The 25,509-nt window shown below is 38.9% G+C and overlaps 1 protein-coding gene across 7 annotated transcripts in view; it reads right to left on the bottom strand.

The window, feature by feature from the left end:
- Positions 1-1,498: 1,498 nt before the first annotated feature.
- The window catches only part of ELAVL2 (ELAV like RNA binding protein 2), a 154,777-nt gene continuing 130,766 nt past the window's right edge, over positions 1,499-25,509 (bottom strand). For 6 of the 7 annotated variants that reach the window (XM_087926551.1, XM_087926554.1, XM_087926552.1 and 3 more), the window contains 4 exons: positions 25,014-25,167; positions 12,973-13,198; positions 6,139-6,177; positions 1,499-4,278 (listed from right to left, as the gene is read on the bottom strand). In XM_087926551.1, coding sequence (XP_087782677.1) covers positions 3,948-4,278; positions 6,139-6,177; positions 12,973-13,198; positions 25,014-25,167 — 750 coding nt within the window. In that variant the 3' untranslated portion in view covers positions 1,499-3,947. The remainder of the gene's footprint in view (positions 4,279-6,138; positions 6,178-12,972; positions 13,199-25,013; positions 25,168-25,509) is intronic. The other variant, XM_026718592.2, reaches the window with a different exon arrangement.

Here is a 25,509-nt window from a genome sequence, read left to right as displayed (position 1 = left end):
GGAATGATAACACTGCTCTAAATCATGGAGAGGAGAATGTGCATGCAAAACTGAAGTTAAGGCTTGCCCGTACTTATTTTAAGTGAAACCTACTATCCTTAATTTTATAGATATGCTGAATACTACGTTGCAAATTTCTACAAAAGCCCAGCTAATGCCATGACTTCTATCACAATAGGAATTTACCTAGAACAAAACGGCTAGAAAAGAAACTCAAGCTCTTTTATCTCAATCCATCAAAGTTGAATTATGGTGCATTTGACTTTGTACAAAATATCACAGAACAAGGAATAGTAAATGTTTCTGGGATGATTAATTATCCCTATCTCAAATGAATGTTGAATATAATGAATTCTGCTTTAAATTCAGTGCATAGAAAATTCTATTTTATATAATCCTCATTAAGATAATTTACCCCTTTAAGTCTCACCGTATGGAAAGATAATTTCCAGATTTTCATAATTAATTAAAAGTAGATAAAAGTTGGGAGTTAATCCAGGTTGCAGAAACAGGGAAATTCTGGATTCTATCATTTCCCCCATTGGCAGACTCTTTCCAGGTTGAGTTTTTTTACTCTTCTCAGTGGTATACACTGAAAATCTGAAATATTATTTTTCTCACAAGGGTTAGAGTTACAGCAATCACTTTTTAAAAAAGTATTAGCAATCTATATAAACGGATGCCATCTTCAATAAAAGCTTAATTTCTTAGCGTCATTCATCAACACTGGATGCCAATCAACGAACTTGCACTAATGTGCTCTTGGAATGAGGAAAGAGTATATCAGAAAATGAAAAATAAAAAGAACATTTACATTAGTTCAGAGGTCTCCAAACTTGGCATCTTTAAGACTTGTGAACTTTAACTGCCAGAATTCTCCAGCCAGCATAGGCTGGAGAATTCTGGGAGTTGAAGTCCACAAGTCTTAAAGTTGCCAAGTTTGGGGACCCCTTCATTAGCTAAACAGTTGAGTTTAAGATTGTTATTTTAATTTTAGCAGCTGCTAAAATGATGCACTTCACCAACTTAATCCATTGACTTTTTCATCGTTGGCTTGCCATTTCATTACAATTTGAAGAAGAGATCATAACCTAGTTCTTTTAGAATAATGTATGTGCATATAAATTAGAGCTGTCTGTTCTAACTTGATCTGTTGTTCCTTGAAATGTTCCTCTTTCTTGATACAGAAGTCTCAAGTGCTAATTCTTCACAAAATAAGGCATCCTAGGAAACACAGCTTTTAAGTTTTTTCTTCTGCTATGAATAGAAATACTGAGCAGGAAGCTTACCAGGCATGTAGGTATTCAAGACGTGAATTTCACATTGTACTAGGACACCAAGGTGCTGTGGCATATCTACGCCATTTAGATTTTGAGGGGTGGCTCCCGCACTAGGTAGTTTGAATTTAACTTAAAAACCCAGAAGACAAATAAACCCAGGGAAGTACGTTCAAAAGAAATATGAACTATTAAAAGACCTCTGCACCACAGCGTTCTTTCCCTTCAACTTTTTGTTTATTGATGTACTGAACATGAAAAAGTACAAAGGATCCAAACACAAAAGAAAACATGTACAGCCTCTTTTAAATACTCAACAGAATATATTTTTTCTACTCCAACAGATGTGAATTAAGTCATACTGTACAACTTCAAATAAATACCAGCCTTACATTTTATTAAGTGCTCTGTTAAAAAGTGTAAAGTGAAGCCAGAGAGACATGCCTTCTCACCAATGCTTCGATCTTGCTACCGTAGAATATGGTAGCAGAGATAATAGCTACGTTTTCCCCCCCTCCCCACAATGGATCTCTTTATTGTTATCATCATTGCTATTGTTCTTTCCCAAAGCAGAGTGTTTGTGGTTAGTACAGAACAATTTACTCCTCGCACTTCAAGTGAACATCTTTCAGAAGAAGTCAATCAATTTGAACAGCATTGAATGGATCTAGCATGAACAGTCGCTTTCACTTTCACACTCTTCTTCCAACAGTTTTATGTACTGTACTCTACTGAAAATTTATAACTACGATTTTTTTTAAAAAAAAGAAATAATCAAAAAAAGCAACTGCAAAGATCATGTACAAGTATGTTATGCATAGCACATTGCTTGTTCTAAGGGGAGGCATGTGAGCATCTCAGTTTATACAAAAAGCAGGACGTAACTATATAGTTGTCAGGGCATCCCGGTGAAGGCACAGCAGCCTTCAGCTTTTTAAAAATTTATTATAAGCTAGATGCTAATCAGAAAATATTTGTACTTTTTGACCTTAAATTTCTTCCATACATGGTAAAGACTTTATTATTTCCCCAAATAAGTGATTTTAAGCATCATACAAAGTTAGATTTCAATAGCATACAGGTATTTATGATTCTGGTATGAAAAATGTAAGGAATTTGTTCAAAACCTATGGTTATACTCATTTTTTTTACCACAAACATATTTATAAACAAAAAAGTAGCATCACCATAAACAGCTGAAGCTAGACTATCTACAGACAAAATTTGCAACGTATCTGATCCACTGTAAATTCAAGTCCTCAGGACAACAAAAATGAATAAGCAGACCTCAAGTAACAATCTTAATGCCATTTACAAAGAAAAAAAAATACAAAAACATTTGAACATCACTTGGCATGTTAAGTAAAGAAAATAAAAAACCAGAAGAAAACTCGAAGTATTTAGCTGAAAAGAGGTTCATCAACAAAAGATCTTATTTACATTACACAAAGCTCAGGTGTTAGCTTTGAACATAACTTTCAAAATACCTTCAAATATATCCAATGCAAGACTGTTTTTTCCTGGTCTGCCACTTTGCAAACCATGTGCAAACATCTGTTTTTTTCTTTTCTTTTAAGACAAAACAATTCTTCAAACAATACTGCAAGTACATCACTAAACACCATGAGCTCTATCTGAAGGGAATTCTATAGGAAGAACAGATTTTTCCCCCATCTCAGTTAATTTAAATTTCTTGCCTGCTCTTATATACTTTTAAATTTTCTTCTGTTTCAAAATCACAAGTTTAATGTGAGCCATCTATCACATAGTAACCAGGATGTTCAGAGACTGCACCAACGATTACAAAACCAAAACCAGCAGTGCATTCTCCCAGTGATTCCATTTCTTGAGTAACAAAGATCTCTTAAAGAATTTCTACATCATAAATCACTCTAAAGTGTTTTCCCCCAACCACTGCAAATTTCCTGGTAAGTTTTAAAAGCTCACTAGGTGTCATATGAAGAGATTTCTCAAAGTATTCAAGTCAAAATATTTGTTCCAGGACCTGTAAAAAGTTTCTCCAAATTTTCTCTTTTTTATAAAAATAGATGCTTTGTTTTTTTTTTTAAACCCACATCAAAGAGGCTCTTATCTCTTTGGCAAGGTACAGCTTTACGAAAAGTTCTCCATTAATCTTACAATAGGCTTTTATAATGCACCACCCCCCCTTCCCCAACCCAAATCATAATTACAAAATAAATATTCTTAAACTTTATAAATAAAAATGTAAACTTCAAAACACTTCTTGAACAGACTAAACAGCAAGGCATTAAAGTGTAACTGAAACACAACATAAGATTAACTAACTCAGGAATTTTAACACAAAGCCTCAATATCTACTCACAGGTTCAAGGCAGTCGTGTAAAAGAAAATTTCTTCCCTTAGCTCAAACATTTTTTAAAAGGTCCACCTTCTTCAAAGAAGGCAATAGAATGCATTGTGACAGGTAAAAACCCTGTACCTCTTGTCCATATTTCAAACATAAGATATTTAAGAAGTTTAATTCAAATACTAGCAATAAAAAAATCTCACAATATTTCTTAGGATGCTAGTCTGTTATTCCCCCCATCTCAACACTGACTTACAAAGACATTTACTAATGTATAAAGATTCTTTTAACTTGCCTTTGTCGAATAGTTTTCAAATATAAATTGGGCTGAGGACACCTGATTAGGCTTTGTGCGTTTTGTTTGTTTTAAAGGAAACCTGCAAGACTCTGTCTCCAAGGCGGTATCCATTCAGGCTGGCTATTGCCATGGCGGCCTCATCATAGTTTGTCATAGTCACAAATCCAAAACCTTTGCACTTGTTTGTGTTGAAGTCGCGGATAACCTTCACATTTGTCACGGCTCCGAAGGGTCCGAACATTTGCCACAGGATGCTCTCGTCTGCATCAGGAGCTAAATTGTACACAAAAATGCACCATCCGGTTCCTGCGTGTCCTGGGATGTTGATCCCAGCCAAACTGGTCATTCCATCAATGGTCATTGGAGAAAACCTGCTAATCAACGCAGAAGGGTAAAAAAAAAAAGGAAGAAAGACAAAATTCTTTTTTTAGAAGAAAACTTTTCTCAAGATTAGAATGAAATTGTTTTTATATATCAGTATGCTTTAGGAAACTTAAACCAACTGCCTTCCTGCCTAAATCTTATGGATCAATTGTTTCTTCCTTTAAGTGTGCATTTTTGTTACATTATTTATAGATATGTGCAAAGGCAGTCTGGTGTAGTGGTTAAGATGCTGACCTAGAAACCAGGACTCTGAGTTCTAGTTCTGCCTTAGGCATAAAAGCCAACTGGGTGACTTTGGGTGAGTCTCCTTCAGCCCAACCCATCTCACAGGGCACAAAACTGGAAGAGGAAGGATTATTAGATATGTTTGTCACCTTGAGTTATTGATAAAAACAATAAAGGCAGGATAAACATATTTTTTTAAAAGCACTTGATTAGTGTTATAGTGCCATTTGACCAAAGGCACGTGCCACTTAGGTGACTTTAATACAAATTTACTGTGAACAATACAATATAGTTGCTGTGATGCTCTGGAGTTAAGTCGTTCTCAAGTCAGATTATTCTGCTTTTTGCCTGGGCTGCGGATAAGCTGACTAACTCAATTATTTTCAATGCTGATATGACAGAAAAGCAAACTGCAGTCAGCTATCAGAAAGCCTAAGGAATATTGTGATTGCAACTTTTGCAATGCGATGAACCAAGGTTCTTGAGAATTTGCTTTTCATATGTCGGGAATAATATAAACAGAAAGATTATATAAAAACTAAGCTACTTTGAACAAACTACCTTTGTTAAAAACTCTATTGCCCCTTCCGCTCCCTGATGGCTCCAGATACCAGTTCTTCAGAACATGGGCTGTAGAGAGGTGCTGTTGAGAGAACCCATCTACTAAAAATTCATGTTGTGCTTTTAGATAGACACAACCAGACAGAAATCTCTATTATTTTAGCTAAGGACTGGCTAGCAATACCTTCTTTTAAAAAGAGAAATCAACACTAAGAGCTTTGCTTATAGTATTAGTATTCGATTTCAGGAATCTTTTGTTTAGTTCCTTTTAAAAACATTAGTAAAATACTAACTCATCTCTATGTAAATTATTTTCCCCCCAAAGGACAATTATATTAATAACAGAATGGTGAAAAAAAGTAAAAAGTACAAGTGTATTGCCTTCATTTGTTCATATTCAGTCTGTATCGTGTTGTTTCACCATGGATTTAACAAATTATTTAAACACAACTGAAAGCTTTGTTCAACAAAAAAAATAGCTTTCTATTTTTTAGATTTCTAATGTTACATCCAGGTTTTGGTTTCTTTATTGTTGTGTACCTCCCTGAGTTGCCTTTGGCAAAATGGGTGGCTATATAAATTTGATAAAACAAACAAACAAATCCTACATGAAACATACATTCTTGAAACTCAGGCTCCAAATGGCCTTATGGAATTATTATAACCCTTCTTAACTTTTTAGATAATACAACATACTTGATATAGTATCTTTAATGTTACCCCAAATCTGTACCTGCTTGTTGTACGGATAGATGACTAAAAAAAAAACCACACACACCTGGTGGTGGCCTCTTAATTGTTAAAATGTCCTTTGAGTAGATAAGACGTCCAAATTATTTCAAAGACTGATACAAAAGACTCCAAAATATGTCATTTAAATGGCAGATATTGTGTGCCCTAAACAATGCTAGAAAGCTGATAAAGTAAGTGATAAATGGAAACAGATGATTAACTTCTGTACATGCAATGATCACTCAATACAGATCAAGTACCAATACTCTTAGTTCAAACAAGAAGAAATGATTATTAAAGTTAATTATGGATCTAACACAATTTGTTATTACCTCTTTACTCCGTAAGCCATATTGAGCAGATTGTCCAACCTGCAAAACACATTTAGCAAAAGGTTTATTTAGTCTTTCAATCTTTTACTTTGATTATGTTAAGTTGCTCAATTTTCTGAACTGCACTGTATGCAAAATTGTAGTTGTGCAAGGATTATACATTGGCATTGCTTGAATTTTGCTGAAGAGATACTGTCCAAGATTTCTCATAAACACAGCTTCAAGTTGATGTGACATGATGTAATTATGTAAAAAAAAAGGCACTCATTCTTTTAATTCTGGATAAACAAGATCATTAGGAATGTCTAAAGTGATACGGTGTGCACTTTAATACAGTATAGCGATCCTTTTAGAAATATGACCACTAAAGATGAAACGATTTTGCTAATATTTTCATGCCTTTCTCTGAAAACTCGTTGGAATGAACAAATGAAAAGTATGTCTGTATGAGAAACAGTGTGTACATAACATTATTCTGCATAAACTCTAATAGCAATTTTATTTCTCAAGATTTTAATTATGAATATATGATTATAAAATTATCTTGATGCTCTGTACATTTTAAGCTGGTAAGATTTAGCCAGAAACTGCAGCTATGTTAGAAATCTACAATTTCAGCATAAAAGAACAAAGGAATCCCACTTTTTTTTTTTTTGTCTTAACATTTGATTCATAACAAAATATGAATTTCTTACAAACCAAGTAGTTAGTTGTTTGCTCCAATGTAATGCAAATAGGTAATGCTGGATTTAAATAATTGCTGAGAAACCAAAGAAAATCAGGCTATAATATTAACTACATTCTATGATATTAACTTTTATAGTATTTACTATATTCCTCAGTTAATTAAAGTGATTGCCATCTTTCAAGACAAGTTATGAGAATAGGACATTTGCATTACAAAACTGGCTCCCATTTTGTTTTTAATTTACATTAAGAGGCATTTTAGATGTCTTTCCTCCACTTCCAGAAAAGCTACAATGTGCAACTTACAAGAAAATGTAAATATACACAGCCTTTCAGAAGGAAAAAAGCATCTGATGCTGCAGTGCTTGGTTAGACTAGACTGTGGGCTGTTTAAAGTTGCTGCCCATTTTTCTTTTCTCTAAACTTGTACGCCACAATTATTATTGTCCTTTAAAACACCCATATGGTGGTTATATCAGGTGGAAATGCTAAAGGTTCAACGATCAGTCAGTATCCTGATTCTGAGAATCAGAAAAATTAGTAAGCAATCTAGTTTACTGCAACCCAGTGGGCAATGCCAAATTTTTTATCCTATAAACCGAAACCTTTTCTTCAGGAACTCTCACATGGATGCTGAGTCATTATTTTTCAAAACCAGAACAGCTTTAGCTGTGACATAATATATAGTAATTTGAAACTCTTAGGTTATTAGGTAGAGGTTCAGCCAACATGCACACCACAAATTTTACAAGAAAATACAATATGCACTCTCAGACAATTCTCCCCACTTAGGAATCTTATCTTGATTTTTATTTCTGGCTACAGCCTTCCAAACAATAAATAAATTGTATTGAGATCTTAAATATCCTGATATGTCATTGCTCCATCCCAAACTATGCTTTCCATACATACGGTCATTACCATCTTCATCACTCCAGGAAGGAATTCACTTATCTAAGAGATGTAAAATGATTTAAAAATTTGCTTAGGGCTTAATTTTGGGAGGGGGGAAGACTCTAATGACTAAAAACATATTAAACGTATTCCACATTATTTATCAACTTATCACTGAAGGCAAACCAAAATTTCCTTTTTTTAAAGAATAATGGGAAGAAACAAATATGGAATATTTTGGCTTGCTTTTCAGTCAACTTTACATGGCATAGAACAGTCGTGATTTCTGCAGTTAAATCTCCTAATAACAAATTCCAAATGTGGGTATAATTTCAGATACTGATAATTATGTACGATTTGTTTTGCTTAAGTAGATGCTTAAGTAGTAGTTGAGCTCAATAAAACATTGTCTTATTTTTACAACAGTTTATTTTGGCCAGTCATTAAAAGTCTTCCATTCCCTAAATCTAAAACCTGTTAACTATTAATTAACAATTGCACAAAGGGGACAGAAGACCACTGTTGATGAAGATATTTTTTCCTTTTCCTTTTTTAAAGTTGATTGAAAAATGTGTGAGATGTACTGACATTCATTAATGGCTTGCGTGTTTTACAGGGTTCTAAACCATATTGTAAATTGACAGGGTTTTTTTTTTTTTTAAATTGCTGTTTCAGCTAATACTTGTACATAAACCAGCTCAAAAATGTCCATAAGATGATAAATCAAATGATTTTTGAATGCATAGAAATATGTACTTTACTAGTTTGGGAACAAAGATGTAACTTTTAACAATAAGATGACTGGCAATTTTTATATTTTAATGCAAAATCTAATAATTATCAATTTCACCTCAGATTGTTGGCATGTGAATTCAAATCTTTCAACCAGTTGAATACAAATTATCACACATTTAGGTTCCTCGAAAGAATAAAGAATGGGAAGATATTCTCGAGAGGGAATACTTCTTTTGGATTGTCATTTTTTTAAGACTGAGTCTTTTCCTCTTACAATATTTTAGTGAAGATAGAGCATTACTTTGCTTTAACAGTAGCACCGCTTCCATTTAACTACTTCCACTTTCAAGAGTTGTATTGTAAAACACACAGCTTCTAACAAAACTGTCGTTTACATCCATTACCAAGTAGTAAGAATTGTATAGAAGTTTCCATTAAAACTGTCTCCATCTATCTATCTTTGTGAATAACAGTAGCCAATAATTTGAATCCAACCATCTCCATTTCCAGGATGTTAAGCAAATAGGGATGACTGAACAACAAACTAGCACACATGAAATATGAATTGCCATTTAAAAAAACAAACATATAACAGTAGTTCCATTAACAAATCATATACTATTTGTAGGTTTCAGATTAGCTGACATTTTGGCATCTTCTTTAGGCAGCTGCAGGTAGATACCCAATGGCATGAGTTAAAATTACTGATTTAATATTATTGGTTTCTGTAACTCAGAACAAACTTTTCACAGACTGGATTCAGTACTAGCTCTGCTCCTTCTCTTAAACTCCCTAGAAGGAACTTAACATTGTGACCAAAAAGAAAAAAGGATGCAATTTATTCTGTATTTTTGTCAGGAAATAAAATAAAGCTCCAATAATGAAACATTGGAAAATACCCCCAAAGCAGGGGAAAAGAATAACAAATTTCAGCTGTAACTATGAAGTTCATAATCAGTGACAAAAGATTGATTAACCAGAATGTGACCTGCCATCCCTCATTTCTCCCGGCCCAAAGATGAGATTTTTGAAAGAAAGCACCGGCTAGCTGCCAACCATCATTTTATATTTTCAAAGAAACCTGGGTAGCCATCTGGAGCCCAGAGGCATTCTGAGAAATCAAGAGAATACTAAAGCTTGGCATTTAGTGTTGTAACCTATTAACATCCCTTCACCATCTCCTCTCCAAACTTAACTATTTTTTTTAAGATCAGCAAACAAGGTCAGCTCAAGAGGTCAGCTGTTCCCCTGTTCATTGTTGTTCTCAATAGAAATTTCCCAAAAAACGTATATCTGCCCACAGAAAAGGTTAGCTCCCCTGCCAGAGCTAACCTGAATCATAGCTTTATTAAACTATCAACACTTTTGATAATGGCAATCCAAGGAATCGTTTTTATTTACTAGAAGAGACCAAGCAACCAATAGATAACAACATATTGGATCAAGCATCATAGTGACTTGTTTTCTCCGTGCTGGTGGAAGACCTAGAAGGCCCATATTCTGAAACCTTATGATGATATATGTATTTTAGTAAGGAGGATATCCATTTAAAGCCTCTAGTATAATTCACACACCTTAACGAAAAGATGAAGCATACTTCCAAGCTTCAACCTTTGGAGAAATTTTCTCTGCTTTATCAAGCACCATGCACTGAGATGACCATTCTTAAGGACACTTTTGAAAGAGACAGAAAAATTCATATTCTTTGACTCTGCCGTCTCACTTCAGTACAAGGCATGAAGATTTCACCTTCTGTATGGTTTTATATTACTCGGGAAACTGAAATTGAATTGAATCCTAGAAAGTTTTAATTGAAATGAAGTATTCTAATATATATTAACTCCTAATGATTAGCGTTACAATGCAATCCATCACTGAGGACTGTTTTCTGGAAAAATATCCAAATCAACACATTTAATCTTGTCTGTACACATAGTCATCAACTAACAATAGTTTGTTGAAAAAAACACTGAAAAAAAATAACATAGCCCTTTTTCACACTTACGATCTTTGCAGCATCTCCATGGTCACATGATCAAAATTCAGACAGCTGGGAACTGACTCATATCTATGATTGTTGCAGTGTCCCAGGGTCATGTGATCATCTTTTTGTGAACTTCTTGCAAGCAAAGTCAATGGGGAAGCTAGATTCATTTAATAACCATGTTACTAACTTAACAACTGCAGGAGTCCCTTAACAATTGTGGCAAGAAAGGTAGTATAAACGGGGCAAAACCCATCAAACAATTGTGTTCATAAGTTGAGAACTATCTGCAACACCTTTGCAGTAACTTATAACTTCTGGAGATAACTTTTGAGTGTTCTGAAGATCCAGACTTTAATTTCCAGAATGGCATTAATAAAATCTCCTAACCAACAGTTACACAGACTCAAGTTGTGGACTCAAGCTAACATTGCTATTTTATGTGAGATTCTGCTTAAAGTCTGGTACTTATCAGAGCCAGTGACAAATAAAAAGAGAGTTACAAATTACGTACTTTTCCAGCTTCCGAGGCCCTCAAGCGTTCTTTAACTGCCTTTAAAACACTTTGACTAACAACAGTAGTAAGAGAATAGCAATGGCAAGCACAATGTACTTGCCTTAGTATACTAGAGCTAGTACACTAAAGAAGAATCAGATACCCATCGAAGACAAATGCAAAGATAAGCTCTGTAAAATCTATGCGAACACACATACACACACACATTCTGTGTGTGCAGCAATGTCTTCCTAAATTTCAGAGAGGAACCCTAACAATGCCTAAGTTAACATGAACTGAGCAAGCTACACCATTCTCATTTGGAATACATGGCTCTTTTATTCGACAAATCGCCGGAGCCGAACGGATTAAAAACAATCAATCAAGCAATCCTTAACAATCTGTGTTAAAATTGCTCTAGACAACATGATCTAATGTGCAGTTTCAAAAAGAAACTGAAAAGAAATGCAGTGAAATCTATTTTGGTGGAATGGAAAACGCAGTCAAAAACCTTGGGATTCGCTCCTCCATGTCTGAACCTGTAACACACATTTCCAGCATTTGGGGCCTATTCCCTTCAGAGTCATCTACCACCACTGCTGATATAACATGAACATCCTTCAGTTTAGACCACGAGTCTCCAACCTTGGCCACTTTAAGACTTGTGGACTTCAACTCCCAGAATTCCTCAGCCAGCAAAGCTCCACAAGTCTTAAAGTAAGCCAAGGTTGGAGACCCCTGGCATTGTGAGAAAGATCTAGTCAGGGTTTTTTAAGGCCACTGGAGATTGCGTGCCCCAACCCTGGCACCAGCTATTTCTGCAAAAGTTCATTTACCTCTTTTTCATGTCAGTGCAGCAACAATTCCCCAGTGGCCTTACTTCAGGCACGAGGCAATCTGGAATTCTTCTTCTGACCATTGCTAACTCTGCCCTGGCACTCAGTTCGGGAGCAGGCAGTCTGCCTGTGGAGAAAGGGCAAGTCTACTTTTATTCAATATTCAGCGGCTTCACAGAATATCCTTTGAACAACAAAAACAGAGCAGAAACTGAATACTCCAGAAATCCACTGAATACTGAATAAAAACTTTTGGTTGTTTTTTTTTTTTTTTCAACTGCTCCAACAGAAGGGTTCACTAGTACGAATGGTAAACCAATTAATAGCACAACATGGCAAAGGAGCTGTTCGGATTAAGTTGTTTAGGTGAGAGTGCCATTGGACAGGTGTTTAAATAAGCACATTGTTGTTCTTTTTTTTAAATTAAAGTCCCAAGGTTTCTTTAAAACAAAGTTTTTCTCAGCTTTCTGCTACTCGATAAGCACAACTAATCTCTCCCTTGCATTCACACATGAAAATAGCATCAAATTCAAAATAAGCCTGCTTATCCCCTCTCTTGATCTCCCCCTCTCTCACACACAAATCTTTCATAAAACAACACTAAAATAAAAGCCCCGAGCAGTTAGTGAATGTAGATTAATACAGTATTTGTTTCAATTCACGCCATCTGTCTTTTTCGGCACACTAAAATATCACGGAGGAAAAACGTATGGCTGATAGCACTGTGTGTCATCAGAAGAGAAATCCATAGAAAATAACGGAAAACTACTGGGGGGGAAGAATCAATTTCTAAACATTCCAAGAAAGATGCAGAATAATTACTGAGATTCCACTGCAGGGGGAAAAAAAAGGTTTTCTTTTGAAGTAAAGAAGACTTGTTATAGAAACAGGATTTAGACAGGTTTTCTACTCTGTAGACACGTCTTATTCTAACAGTTTAACAAATATCCCTAACCGCATCTTGCAAACTGAACAACAGATACTTTTCAGTGAAATATTACTACCTGCCTAGATAAACCTCTCTTCTTTTTATAGCTACCAACAGATGGCAGTATCTCAAAGTATTTTCTGCGATGTCTGTCAGATATTAAATTTAACAACCAGCAGTTCTCATGTGAGGAAAATATATTTCTACAGTGATACTGGTCAGGGGGGAAAATCCAGACTGGCTGACATAAGAAACAACGTACAATTCCACGTACCTAAAACGTTGAGCCTGCTGAGCAAGAGGTCCCGGATACCTCCTATTTGGAGACTGGTACAGCTGGGAGAGGATGGCCTGATTTGTTTTTTGGCTTGGATTGTTGGCAAATTTTACAGTGATGGGCTCCGTGGCCCCGGGAGGTTTCTGCCCATTCAAGCCCTTGATGGCTTCTTCAGCTTCAATCCGCTTGTCAAACCGGATAAACCCCACACCTCTTGAAACTCCTGTGTAAAAGCACAAATGAATCCGACCATTACTTCCAAGTAGCCTCCTCTCCAAAATAACTTTTTTTTTTCAGGCATAAGTAAGAATCATAGAAAGCAAAGCACAAAAAAGAAACAGAAGTGGATTTTTATAAGAAACAATGTAACTGTCAACCCTGGAGCTGACCTGACTGAGGCAATTTTGAGGCGTTCGGTGTTGCCACACTGGAGCTGAGGGAAAGGGATGGGGGGGGGGGAATAGAGATAGTTGGGGTTTGTAGCCAAAACAAAATACTTTCTCCTGGGAACCAAGGACATTCCCACAGGTGTCCAGGGAGAGGAGGAGCAATGTCGCCTTACGACCCAACGGAACCTTGATTGGACCATGTAATTGACTGAGAAAAGGATGGAACTTTCACTTTTAATTAAGTGAACACTGCAGGAATACCCAGAGTCGGTTTTCACCAGCCTGTGCCAATATGATATGCCAAATAAAACTTTGAGGAACCACCCTGCCTCGGAGTTCTGTTTGCTATGGGTATACTACTGGGAACCCTAACATTAAACCAACTCTCTTAATTTTCAGTTCCAACCAGAGCCACTCTCTGGCTGCTGAGCCCCAGCTGCTACCAGTTCTACCTCTGATAGTAACATATAAATCATTTGCAAGGAAGCAGGAACACAACAGATGGGAACCAACAGGTGAGTAAAACCACATTTGTTTATAAGAGACACAGCAGAATGAAAACCAGGCATCAAAATACAGGCAAAAACTCTCTTATGCCCTCCCATACCTTTACTCCTAGTATTTAAACTTTTTTAAAATAATGGCTTCTTAGATATGCATTTGGTGATTGTGACAAGAATGGGTGATGCATCTGAGTTGGAATGGTTCTGTTTTATTATTACAAGATGCTATATATTTTAATATTACCATGAGTTGAATTTATGCTAATAGTTCCTATTGTTCTTTACTATATCAGATCATTTTTAATTTTTTATTACAAGCTGCCTAGAGTTGCCCGATTGAAACAGCACAGTAACCGCTATAACAAATTAATATCATACCCACCTTAATATTAAATCTGATTATAAACGTGGCTCAGGGTTTACTGTAATGTGACATATTCACATTAATTTTAATTTAGATACTGTCCGAGTCCAAATAACTTTAGGCAGTTCGCAAACAACATGAAAACTGATACAAACCAAAAACAATAAAGGGTCCAGACACAAAATGCAGACAAAGTAACTAGAGGGAGTACAACCAGGATTGCAAGGCTTCATGAAATGCAAACCGGCTAGGAGCCCAGATTTCAGGGGAATCTCATTCCAAAGGATGGGTGCTGCAACAGAGAAGGTGGCTTCCTGGTTCTTTATAGCTGACATTGTTTAACTGAAGTGATCCAGAGCATGTCAACTCTGACAGCATTTACTGGGCATGCAGAAACTACGGGAGCTAGGCAGATCCTTAAAATAATCTGGCCCCATGCTAGGAAGGGCTTTACAGGTAATAACCGGTACCCGGAATTGCACCTAGAAGCAGACTGGTAATCAACCAGTGCAGCTCATGGAAGAGATGTACCATATGAACATACTGTCCATCAATGCTCACATCACTGCATTCTGTGGTTGAAACTTCCAAGTGGTTTTTCAAGGCTAGCCCATGTACAGCGCACTGCAAATCAAACTTTGAGGGGATTAGAGCTTGAGTGACCCACTGAAAAACTTCCTGAACTAGTACACCAGATGAAACTAAGCAAAGACTCCCTTGGCTAGAGCTGCCACCTGCTATTTTGAGCAGGAGCTGTGATTCCAAGAGTACCCTCACACTGCTCAACACTCTTGATTGGGAAATGCTACTCTATGGATGAAAAGTCCTCACATCTAGGCAGCTTTAACCCAACTAGAAGAGAATTCTTGTAGCGGATAGCAGGATCAGACATTTCTATTTGGCTATTCAACTTGCACAAGAAGCTTTAATTACAGAAAAAAAAATTCATCAGGAAAATTAATGTTGTTGCAAACAAATATATATGGAGACACCCAGAACAGTGTGTGGAACTAGATTTTCATGGATTTAAAGTGCATCCAGGATTATTAATTGATTGACTGATTGCTAACTGTTAAATGCAACATCAGTTTGTGACATGAAATGTTACAGGAGAATGTGTGTATGTGAGCATGCATGGCTGGGAGCAGGAAAGGGGAATCTATCCTGAAATACCTGTTAAGGACTAGAGACAATACAGCCTAATAGTTACAGCACCATAGAGATCATTATTCAAATCCCAATTGATTACAGAGCTCTGGATAATTTTGCTCTACTCTGTCAGCCCATCTTATTTTGTGTGGCTAAACCAATTCTAATTTAAGGAAAATTCCTTGACATACTTCTTGAGCTCTCTGTGGGAAAAAAAAAACTCTGGGTATTGTGCAATTAAAACAAAATATATATAAATGCACTTGTTGTTCCAAATATTGATATAGATGAAAAGCCTATGGAAACTAAATTCAACATATTGAAACACAAAAACATCTAGATATATTGTTGATTTGCACCTGTGCTGTAAAATGGCAACCTCTCCCAAACCAGCAGTAAATTTGATGTGAGAGGACTGAAATGCAGTGAATAAATACACACATGCATAATCAAAAATGTAGTTATAGGTGTATTTAAAATATAATTGACAGTCCTTGAAAGCTTCTGGAATATTTGCATTGTAACTGTTGCTATTATTACAGGGGGAAAGATAGAGAAAAGATTTAAACATCTAAGGGAGGAAAAGGGCGTTGGTACTTACTTGATACGCCCATTCTCTGTAAGCTGTGAAGAGCATCCAGAAATGGGAGGTGCTTCAGTCTCTTCTGGAAAGGCTGGGCTTAAAACTCTGGGACGCTCCTCCTCCTCCATGGGACACTTCCTCAGCATCCCCCAGTTTTGCGAAGACTGAGTGCCAAAGTCCGGGACTCATCATCTAATCTAGATCCCTGACTGGAATGGAACCCTACCAAGACGGAAAGAAATGGGTGGGGCTGGATGCTCTTCACAGCTCACAGAGAACGGGCGTATCAGGTAAGTACCAACGCCCTTTCTCCCATGAGCTGTTCAGAGCATTCAGAAGTGGGACATACCAAAGTTTGGCCTGTCCTTAGGGAGGGACTCCGTCTGGATCGAAATCCACTCCTAAACTCTGTGGACCCTCTGCAGGACTCTTCTGCCAAATGAAGCGTCCGCTGAGGCATAGACATCAATTTTATAATTTCTGACAAAGGGCGATGGTAAAGCCCAAGTTGCCGCTCTGCAGATTTCGTCTATGAAAGCCCGTGTGGCCCATGCTGCTGATGTTGCCGCACTCCTTGTTGAGTGGGCTGTAATGCCCCTGGGAACTGAGATGGACTGGCATTCGTAACTTTTAGCTATGGTGACTCTCAACCATCTACCAATGGTCGTTGCTGTCGCTTTTGCTCTAAAATGGATGGGTTGAAGGATAGGAATACAGATTTTCGAAATGCCGCCATGCGGTCTAGATAGATGCTGAAGGCCCTTCGAACGTCAAGTCGATGCCATTGATGCTCCAGTCTATGAGATGGTTTCGGACAAAGTTTTTGGAGGTACCAACTCTTGCACTCTGTGGAAGGCTGAATTTATTTTAGGAGTGAACGATGGATCCAATCGGAGAATCACTCTGTCTGCATGACACACGCACAGGTCTTTTCTCATTGACAATGCCTCCAATTCGGAAATCCTCCTTGCTGATGTGATTGCAATTAGGAAGGCCACCTTATATGTCAGGAATTTAAGACTATCATTTCTCAAAGGCTCAAACGGGCCAGTTGTAAGTGCGGTTAACACCTTGTTGAGGTCCCAGGTGGGACAGCAGTGAATTACAGGAGGTCGTAAGTTTGCAGCACCCTTAAGAGAGGTGTGGATGGTGCACTATGGACCGGAGGTCACCCCAGGCTATCACTGAGGCTAAAGCCGCCACCTGTCTGCATAAAGTATTTGGAGATAGGCCCTTGGTCAACCCTTCCTGTAAAAAGGCCAATAATTTTCGTATTGTTGGGGCAGTTGGGACGATCTTAGACCCCTGGCACCAGCGACAGAAGGTGGACCACATGGCCTCGTATATACGATCTGTTGAGGACCGTCTGGATGCTTGAATGGTGGCAATAGCATCCTCTGAAATCTGTTGGGCTGAAATCGGTTAGACTGAGCCATTGTGGGTTCGGGTGAAGTATCGGCCCTTGTGAGAGGAAAATCTTTGACGGTGGAATTTTCCAAGGTTGTTCTCTCTACAGGTCCTGTAAGTCTACGAACCACGTTCGCCTGGACCCGTAAGGGGCGACCAATATCAATTCCGCTCGTTCCTCCAATAACTTTTGGATCAACCTGGGCATTACCGGGAGTGAAGGAAACGCATATAGAAGTCTAGGAGGCCACTGACAACGCAGGGCATTGATGGCGTCTGCCCCGAGTCAGGTACCTTGAAATATACCGGGGCAATTGGGCAATGAGAGAACAGGCAAGTAGATTGATCACCGGTTGCCCAAACCTCCTCACTGCTTCCTGGAAGACAGACGGGTGTAGGTGCCACTCTGCCTTGATCTATCGTGGCCCTGCTGAGCCAGTCCGCCTGTGTGTTTAAGGCCCCTGCTGTGTGTTCTGCCTTGAGCGAAAACAGATTGGCCTCGGCCCACTTGAACAACTTGGCTGTCTCCAGCATCAGAAGTTTTGAATGGGTACCCCCCCTGCCTGTTTACATGGGCCTTGGTTGTGATATTGTCTGTCACGACCAGAACGTGGCGTGATTGGAAAAGGGGTAGAAGCTGCGTAAGGCCAGGTGAACTGCTCGTAGCTCCAACAGGTTGATGCTTTGTGATTGTTCGGAAATAGTCCAAATTACCTGCACAGTGTGGGACTGGAAGTGAGCTCCCCATCCTACCAGGCTGGCATCGGTAGTGATCATTGCCCTGTAAGGTTCCTTGAAAGGACACCCCTGGTTAATCGTGTTTTCCGACCACCAGCAGAGCGATCGGAGAACATTGTGTGGTACCTTTATACATACGTTGTAAAGGTAGCAGGAACCACTGCAGTTCTCTAGAGTGGAATCGAGCCCAAGGCACAATGGAAATACAAGAAATCAGTTTCCCTAACAGTTGAGACAGCACTGCCAGGGAAACCCTCTTTAAGGCTCTGATCTCTCTGGCCAAAGACTGGATACTGTTTAACCTGTCCTGAGAGAGAAAGATCTTGCCCTCCGTGGTATCTATCACTGCCCCTAAATGAACTAACCTAATTGAAGGGATCAAATGGCTTTTATCCCAATTTATGGAAAAGCCATGACCCTGAAGGGTCTCCAGAGTAATCTTGATATCCAATTTTGCTTGATGTCTGGAAGATGACAAAATTAAAATATCACCCAGATAACATTGTAAGCGAATAGATTTGATCCTGAGTGAGGCAGCCAAAGCTGCGAGGACCTTGGTAAGAGTCCTGGGGGCTGAAGCCAGACCAAATGGTAGGGCGATATATTCGTAGTGCCGATCACAATGGCAAAATCTAAGATATTTGTAGTGAGCAGGTCTAATTGGTATATGTAGATAGGCCTCTGTGAGAACTATAGAGGTCAGGACATTGTTCTCTCTGACGCTGAGCAGAATGGACTGGAGAGTAGTCATCTTGAATTTTCGATAAACCAACGATCTGTTCGTTTGAGGTCCAGAATTGCCTTCCAGCCCCCCGAACTCTTTGGGATCACAAACAATAGAGAGTAACAGACTTGACCCCGCTGTTCAGATGGGACCTCTCTAATGGCCCGAATATGCAGAAGATGATAGATAGCCTCCTGCATCAACACTCTCTTAATGGGGTCCGTGGACCTAGGACTCCTAATGAAAAAGTTCGGGGGGGAGGATTGAAACTCTAGCGCCAAACCAAACCTAATAGTGTCCCTGACCCACGCATCAGAGGTGGAGCTGTCCTATTGATCAGCAAACAATTTTAGCCGCCCTCCAATGGGAACTACTGTGAAGGACTCACTTGGGGCGACGAAAAAATCGGCCTCCAGTGCCTCTGGGGTTTTGTCTGTTTTGGCCTCCCCGCTGACCTCTATCGGAAGATTCAGACCTATTCTGTATAAAACTGGGCTTGTAGCCTGATGTTCTCTGAGATCTGGGAATGTATGACTCTTGATAGTAGGGCCGAAAGGAGCCCCTTCGAAATGACTGGGGCGTTCTGTTTTCAGATCTCCGAAAAAGAGGGGGAAGCACTTTTTTCTTGTTTCTATTCTCTATAAGGAGGGGCTCCAAGACACTGCCAAATAATTTATCCCCTGATATTGGGGCTGATGCCAACTTGCATTTATGCTTGGTATCCGCCTGCCAATGCCTGAGCCATAGCAGTCTCCATGCTGATACGTGAGATGCTATGGCCCTAGACGAGAATTTGACTGCATTAAATGTGGTGTAGGCGGAGAATTCTGCTGCTGCAATGATTTTAGCTGTGTCCTGGTGGGCTCTGACATTTGATGCTGGCAATATATCCCTCAAGTGAAAGAGCCATCGGAGGGAGGACCGTGTAAAAAAGGACACCGCTGTAGCAGCTCTAGTGGCCCAGGCATCAGAAACGTGTGCCCTATGGAGTGCCAACTCTGCTCTTTTTTCTTCCAGTCTCAGGGCTTCCTCGGCCTCGTTGGGAAAGGTTGAAGAAGAGGTCAGTGCCACAGTGGGCTCATCCACCTCTGGCGTTTTGAGAAAATTTTAAAATTCTGGTGCCAAATTATAATATCGTTTATCATACCCTGTTAGGGCTGGGTATGATGCTGCTGATGCACATTGATTTTGTACTAATTCAGCAAACATACTAGGGACAGGAATAGTTTCCGCCTCATTAGCCGGTTGTGAGAATATTAGATCCTCAGATTCGTCCAGAGACCCTGTTGACAATGGATGAGGGTTTGATGTGCCTAGTTTAGCGGTGTTCTTTGACTTGAACAGTAAGGATTTAAAGAGGGGCGGGTGAAAAAGGCCAGAAAAAGTAGGTTGGTCAGGAAGGAGGCCTTCGTCGTCCGAAATTCCCGTTCTAGTGGGTCAGCCTCTGACAACCCCAAGTCCATCTGATGGATCGACCCCCCGCTCCATGGGAACATCCTGATCCTCAAAGTCCACCTCCTCCCGAAGACCTTGGCCTGGTATGTTGGGAATATTGGGGAATACCTGAGATTGATGTTGTCCAATATGCGCAAGGGATCGAGCGGACAGGGATCCCGCATCCGAAGCGGCCAAGAAGTGTCTGGTCCTGATGGTTTGCTGAACTCCAGCCGCAATGACCCTTTGAATCACCATCTCTATCCATTGCCTCATTTTGATGGGGATAGTCTCAGGTAATCCCTCCTCCTGTTTTAGGCTGGCGGCCGTAGGGGTGAAGGTTGCCTCTGGGATTGGCCGGGCAGTGCTCATTGGAGGAGATGTGCCTATGGGAGGTTGTCCAGAAACAGCCTGCCTGGGCTGGGTAGATAAGTCCAAGGGCCCCATCAATGGGTTTGGGTTCTGATCAGATTGTTGTGTCATAGCCATCTTGTCTGCCTCCCTGGATCTTTTCTGCAATTGCCTTTCCAAAGCTAGGTGCCGTCTATGGGCATCCTTATCCGCCGCCTTAGAGGCCTTTTTGGGGCCCACTGGCTTATCTCGGGACTTATTTGACTTGGAGCGGAAAGCGTTGTCACCTTCCATTGTGGATGACAGATTGTCTTGCCTCTGAGTTTAATTTTAAATTTTCTTTTTTATAAATTTAAATTACGATGATGATGATTGTTGTTGTTAATATTTGTACTTTGGGGTGATGCCTTCCCCTGCAGTTGAAAGTAGAACGCTCCTCCAGTATAGTAAGATATATATATATGTGTGTGTTTTCTGAGGTTCTCGCGGGTATATGGTAAACAGTATCTAAGGGTCCCCAACAAGGGAAACCCCCAAGTGCTCCAAGCGAGAAAAACTCTGGATCCCTGGTCCCCAAGAAGGGAAATCAGCTGTACAGGCTCTGAGGTGAATCCTTTCCTGTCAAAACCAAACGTCCCACAATTTAAATGGCACTTTCAGTTTCAGTCCAAAGAAATGATCCAAAGGCAATTGCAAAGAAATGCCTGTTTAATGGCTAGCCTGCTTTTCCAACGTTAGCCAGAGAAGGGAGAGCTAAACCCAGGGAGAACAAAGTGGAAAGGTACTGCCTCGGTCCCCAGCAAGGGAAACCAGCGAGTAATGGCACCTGCGATGATTAGGCGCAAAGTTGAGCCAGCCATTGAAAAGGGCAGGAAGCAGAATCACCGTTGCTAATGTGTGAGCCGTCTAATGAGCCGCTGCTGCTGAGGCTCTAACTTGCGAGTTAAATGCTGCTGTCAGACGAAACGGCAAGGCGAAGTGAGACGCGGCTGCGAGCACTCTGCTCCAATTGCAGAGAAAGCGATCGGAAAGTTAGATAATTGCCTGAGGCGGTAGCCTCAAGCTGCCTGCGGAGTGGCAGGCTCCACTATTTACAAAGAAACTGGGTTTTTTTTGGTTTTTTGAACTAATAGAGGTAACCTAATAGAGGGACAAGCCTGAAAAAGCCAAATTAAATGGTGAAGAATTTTAAAAGCCGAAATAGCCCAGAGCAAACCTGAATCAGAAAACCGTTCCAGTCAGGGAGTGCACAACCTCTTACCACGAAGGCTGAGCTAAAGCTGGGGGGCGCTGAGGAGGTGTCCGTGAAGGAGGAGGAGCATCCCGGCGTTTTAAGCCCAGCCTATCCAGAAGAGACTGAAGCACCTCCCACTTCTGGATGCTCTGAACAGCTCATGGGAGAAATAACTATTTTGATGACTTTAGAGTAGACTTAGAATAATTATCCTTATAACCCCTTCCTAAGAGGCCTGTAGAGGGCGTGCATAAGCGCACCAATCATGCCTACCGTCCCTGTCCTATTGTTTCTTTTTATTTTTCTTCTAAGTATCCATCTCATGTATTCAAAACTATGTTTATTCTTATACCTGTATCTTGTAAGCGATTGACAAATCAAATAAATAAATAAATAAATTATGCTATCACCACATACTTCTGCCGGCCTGTCTTCTGCAGCAAAACACTTTTATTCTCAAGGTAAAGAGATACTATCCTAAGAAACCTGCTATCTCCAAACTGCCAAATTTCTCTTTTTATTTTCTCTTAGTCAAGGAATATGAAAGTTTGGCTGTTTAATTTGGAATGCAAGAAGGGAGCGAGGCAAAATGGACATAACTTCTTTTTTCCTTTTTTCCATACAAGGAGGATACGTGGCTTTCCCCCCACTTTTTCTTGTTGCTTGTAAAGTGCTGTTTGCTTTGTTCTACTAACTTCTGATCTAATCTGGCATTATTAGAGGAAACTACCCTTTATTAGATGCCATTTTGATCTAGTAACAGACCTTTTCATCTCTCCCTTAAAATGATTACGATGAAGGCAGCCACCGAGAAACCCAGCACAGCAATCCTAGGCTTCCTTACTTAAGAGAAGAAACTCCTGCTGTGTTCAGAGAGACTTATTCCCATCTATTACACACAAAAGTGTAGCCAAAAGAATTAACACTTTATGAAGCTACAATTCTATGTATATTTACCAGGGATCAATTCCACTGAATTCATTAGGATTTGTGTAGCATTGTGCTATTAGATGGATAAAGGGCACTATTTATTTATGAATATATCAAGTGGTAATTTTGTATTGTGACAGAATTTATACTGCTACATTTAATATAGGAATATTTACTACACGACAAAAGTTCAATTTGCAAGAACTATTTTTTTCTAAAAATGTAATTTCTTTCCCCAGAGCTTCAAAATTTTGGAGATTTTTTTTATCTTTAAAGAGGCAGCTCATTTAAGTTCAGACAAATAGTTCTGAAAACTGGGCTGTAGCAACTTGTGTTCCATTAATCAATTCTTTCTAGCAACAGTGATGACTAAGAAAGAAATAAGATATAAGCTGAGGTTTCTGAAAACCTCAGAAAACACACACACACACACACACATATATATGTATAGTATTCAGCTTTGTTCGGGTATTTTCCCACGTCATTATAGTCGTGCTTTTAAAATTGTAGCAACGTTTCGGCAGAATCTCATCTGCCATCATCAGGCTTCTGTATTGTGTTCGTCTGTGAGTCAGGCTTTGCCGAAGACACAAGCCTGAAGATGATGAATGAGACTTCATCGAAACGTCGCCTAGATACTTCCAATTTTACGCGGGAGAAAATCCAAATAACCAAAGATATATATATATATATATATAGATAGATACACACACACACACACACAAAATCTGTCTCTTTGCTCTGAGTATTTTACCAATGTCAATTTGTAAAATCTATTGCTTACAAGGAAAGCTCACAAATTCAACCTCTAATATATGATGCAGGTTTAAGAAAATACTTATTTGAACCTATAAAAATTATTTGTAGTTGTAGGGTTGAAATGAGAGGTCCTTTGATGCACTCTGAGCTTGATTGTTGTTTTTTTTTTGCAGTTGTTTCATTATCCAAACTGAGTAACATCAATGCTAATCATCTGATGATGTTACCTAGTTTGACTAATGAGATATCTGCAAGAAAGCTGAACCATTGGAAACTGAATATCTTCCACTGAGACACAATGATTTTTATCGGGATCAGAATTTGATATGAAAGTTAAAAATATAGTTGATAGATATACTCCATAAATTTAATAATTTTTCACATGGCAGTAAGTTTGCTTAAAGCATGGTGGTATAGTTCCAGTAAATACCACATCAACTAACATGTTTCAGAAATTACCGATTATGAATCTGAACTCCAAATTATTGTATTTCAAACTCTATCTAGCTTTTCATCTAAATTTCCTGTTTAAAAAAATTATCTGTGTAGCTCATTTTTGAAAAGCAGATTTGTTTCATCATTCCTGTAGGAAACCAAATGTTGCACACTATTTTTTTTACTAAATGGGATCCAAGTGTTATTTTAAAATCTCCTTGTTTTATTAAAACAAGCCACAGATATACCCTTTTTTTTGCTTGAAATTTGGTTTAAACTTTTAAAGGAACCCAATCAAATAGTTAAAATTTAAGTGCTTACCTAATGAATATTTTCCTAACATTTTATAATGTCTATGAAAATAAAGCACTCAAATTCTTATATGGAGTATATTCCATAGTATAATCTGCCCAGTTTATTACATTGCTTCATTCATATAACATACCGAAAGATAACAGACCTATGTATTCACTGAGCTGGCAATACATGGATAACAAAAATCGAGTTTAATAAAAATGAACTTGTCAATATTTATGTATCAAGTCAATTTTCCTTTCAGTCTTATTGTTTAAAATACAGTGATTTGCTTTTCTCAGGATCTTGCATTATCCTAACATTGAAAAATGGGAATTGTAAGGTTTGTTTTAAAGCCTCAATGATGATTATGAGTTTGTATTTTACGTTTTCTTAGTTTAAGAAACTGCTAAGAAGCTCCACAGTACAAGACTTTACTCCCCCCCGCACCCTTTTAAAACATACACTATTTTTTTTAGAATTTTATAAGGAACATTTTCTTCATTCGATGCTTGAGATTACAGCAACTATAAATTTATTACAAGGCATGAAACAGGCTTCAAATATGCAGCTTCAAGGTGGAAATGACTCAGCCTTGCCTGACTACAAACCAGGAGTTATTTTTATCCATGCATATTTATGAACAATTCCAGCAGAAAATTGTATTTTCTGCCCCACATAAACGTTTATATGTTCGATATTTTGGAGGCTGAGAAAGACAGGGCAGCACAGCTTTCTACTTACCAGTGACTTGGTCAACGAGAATGCGGGAAGTAATAATACGTCCATATTGGGAAAACAGCTGCTCTAGCTCTTTCTGAGTCATAGTTTTGGGGAGACCGCTGACGTACAGGTTTGCATCTCTAATAGAAGCTGAGCTTGGCCGTGCATAAGAAACCTGCACAATGAAAAAAAGCAACTTGATCATGCAAATGACCGTATAATTGGACTAGACGGTTGCCTACTTTTAAAAACACATGCGTTGTTAACTCTACTTTCAGATCATGCATCCTTGGCCTGTTTTGCCTATTACTGTGTCATGGAGGGAAACAGGGCAGAATGCCATTTGTATAGGAACCTAATGGGATTATATTAAGCCATAAGGAGACCCGGTTTGTTTGGGATCAGCACGCTCCCTGTGGCTGTTGTTCTTTGTTGCCCTAGAGCAGCGGTTGGGAACCGTGGCCCTTTTATGACTTGTGGACTTCAACTCCTAGAATGTTCTGGCCTGCCAGCTGCC

The sequence above is a fragment of the Pseudonaja textilis genome, chromosome 2, assembly GCF_049901715.1.
Source record: "Pseudonaja textilis isolate UNSWEBS1 chromosome 2, rPseTex1.2, whole genome shotgun sequence".
NCBI classification, from domain to species: Eukaryota; Metazoa; Chordata; class Lepidosauria; order Squamata; family Elapidae; genus Pseudonaja; species Pseudonaja textilis.
Note: the sequence above shows the minus strand (reverse complement) of the source record. Positions and strands in the feature narration are given on the sequence as shown.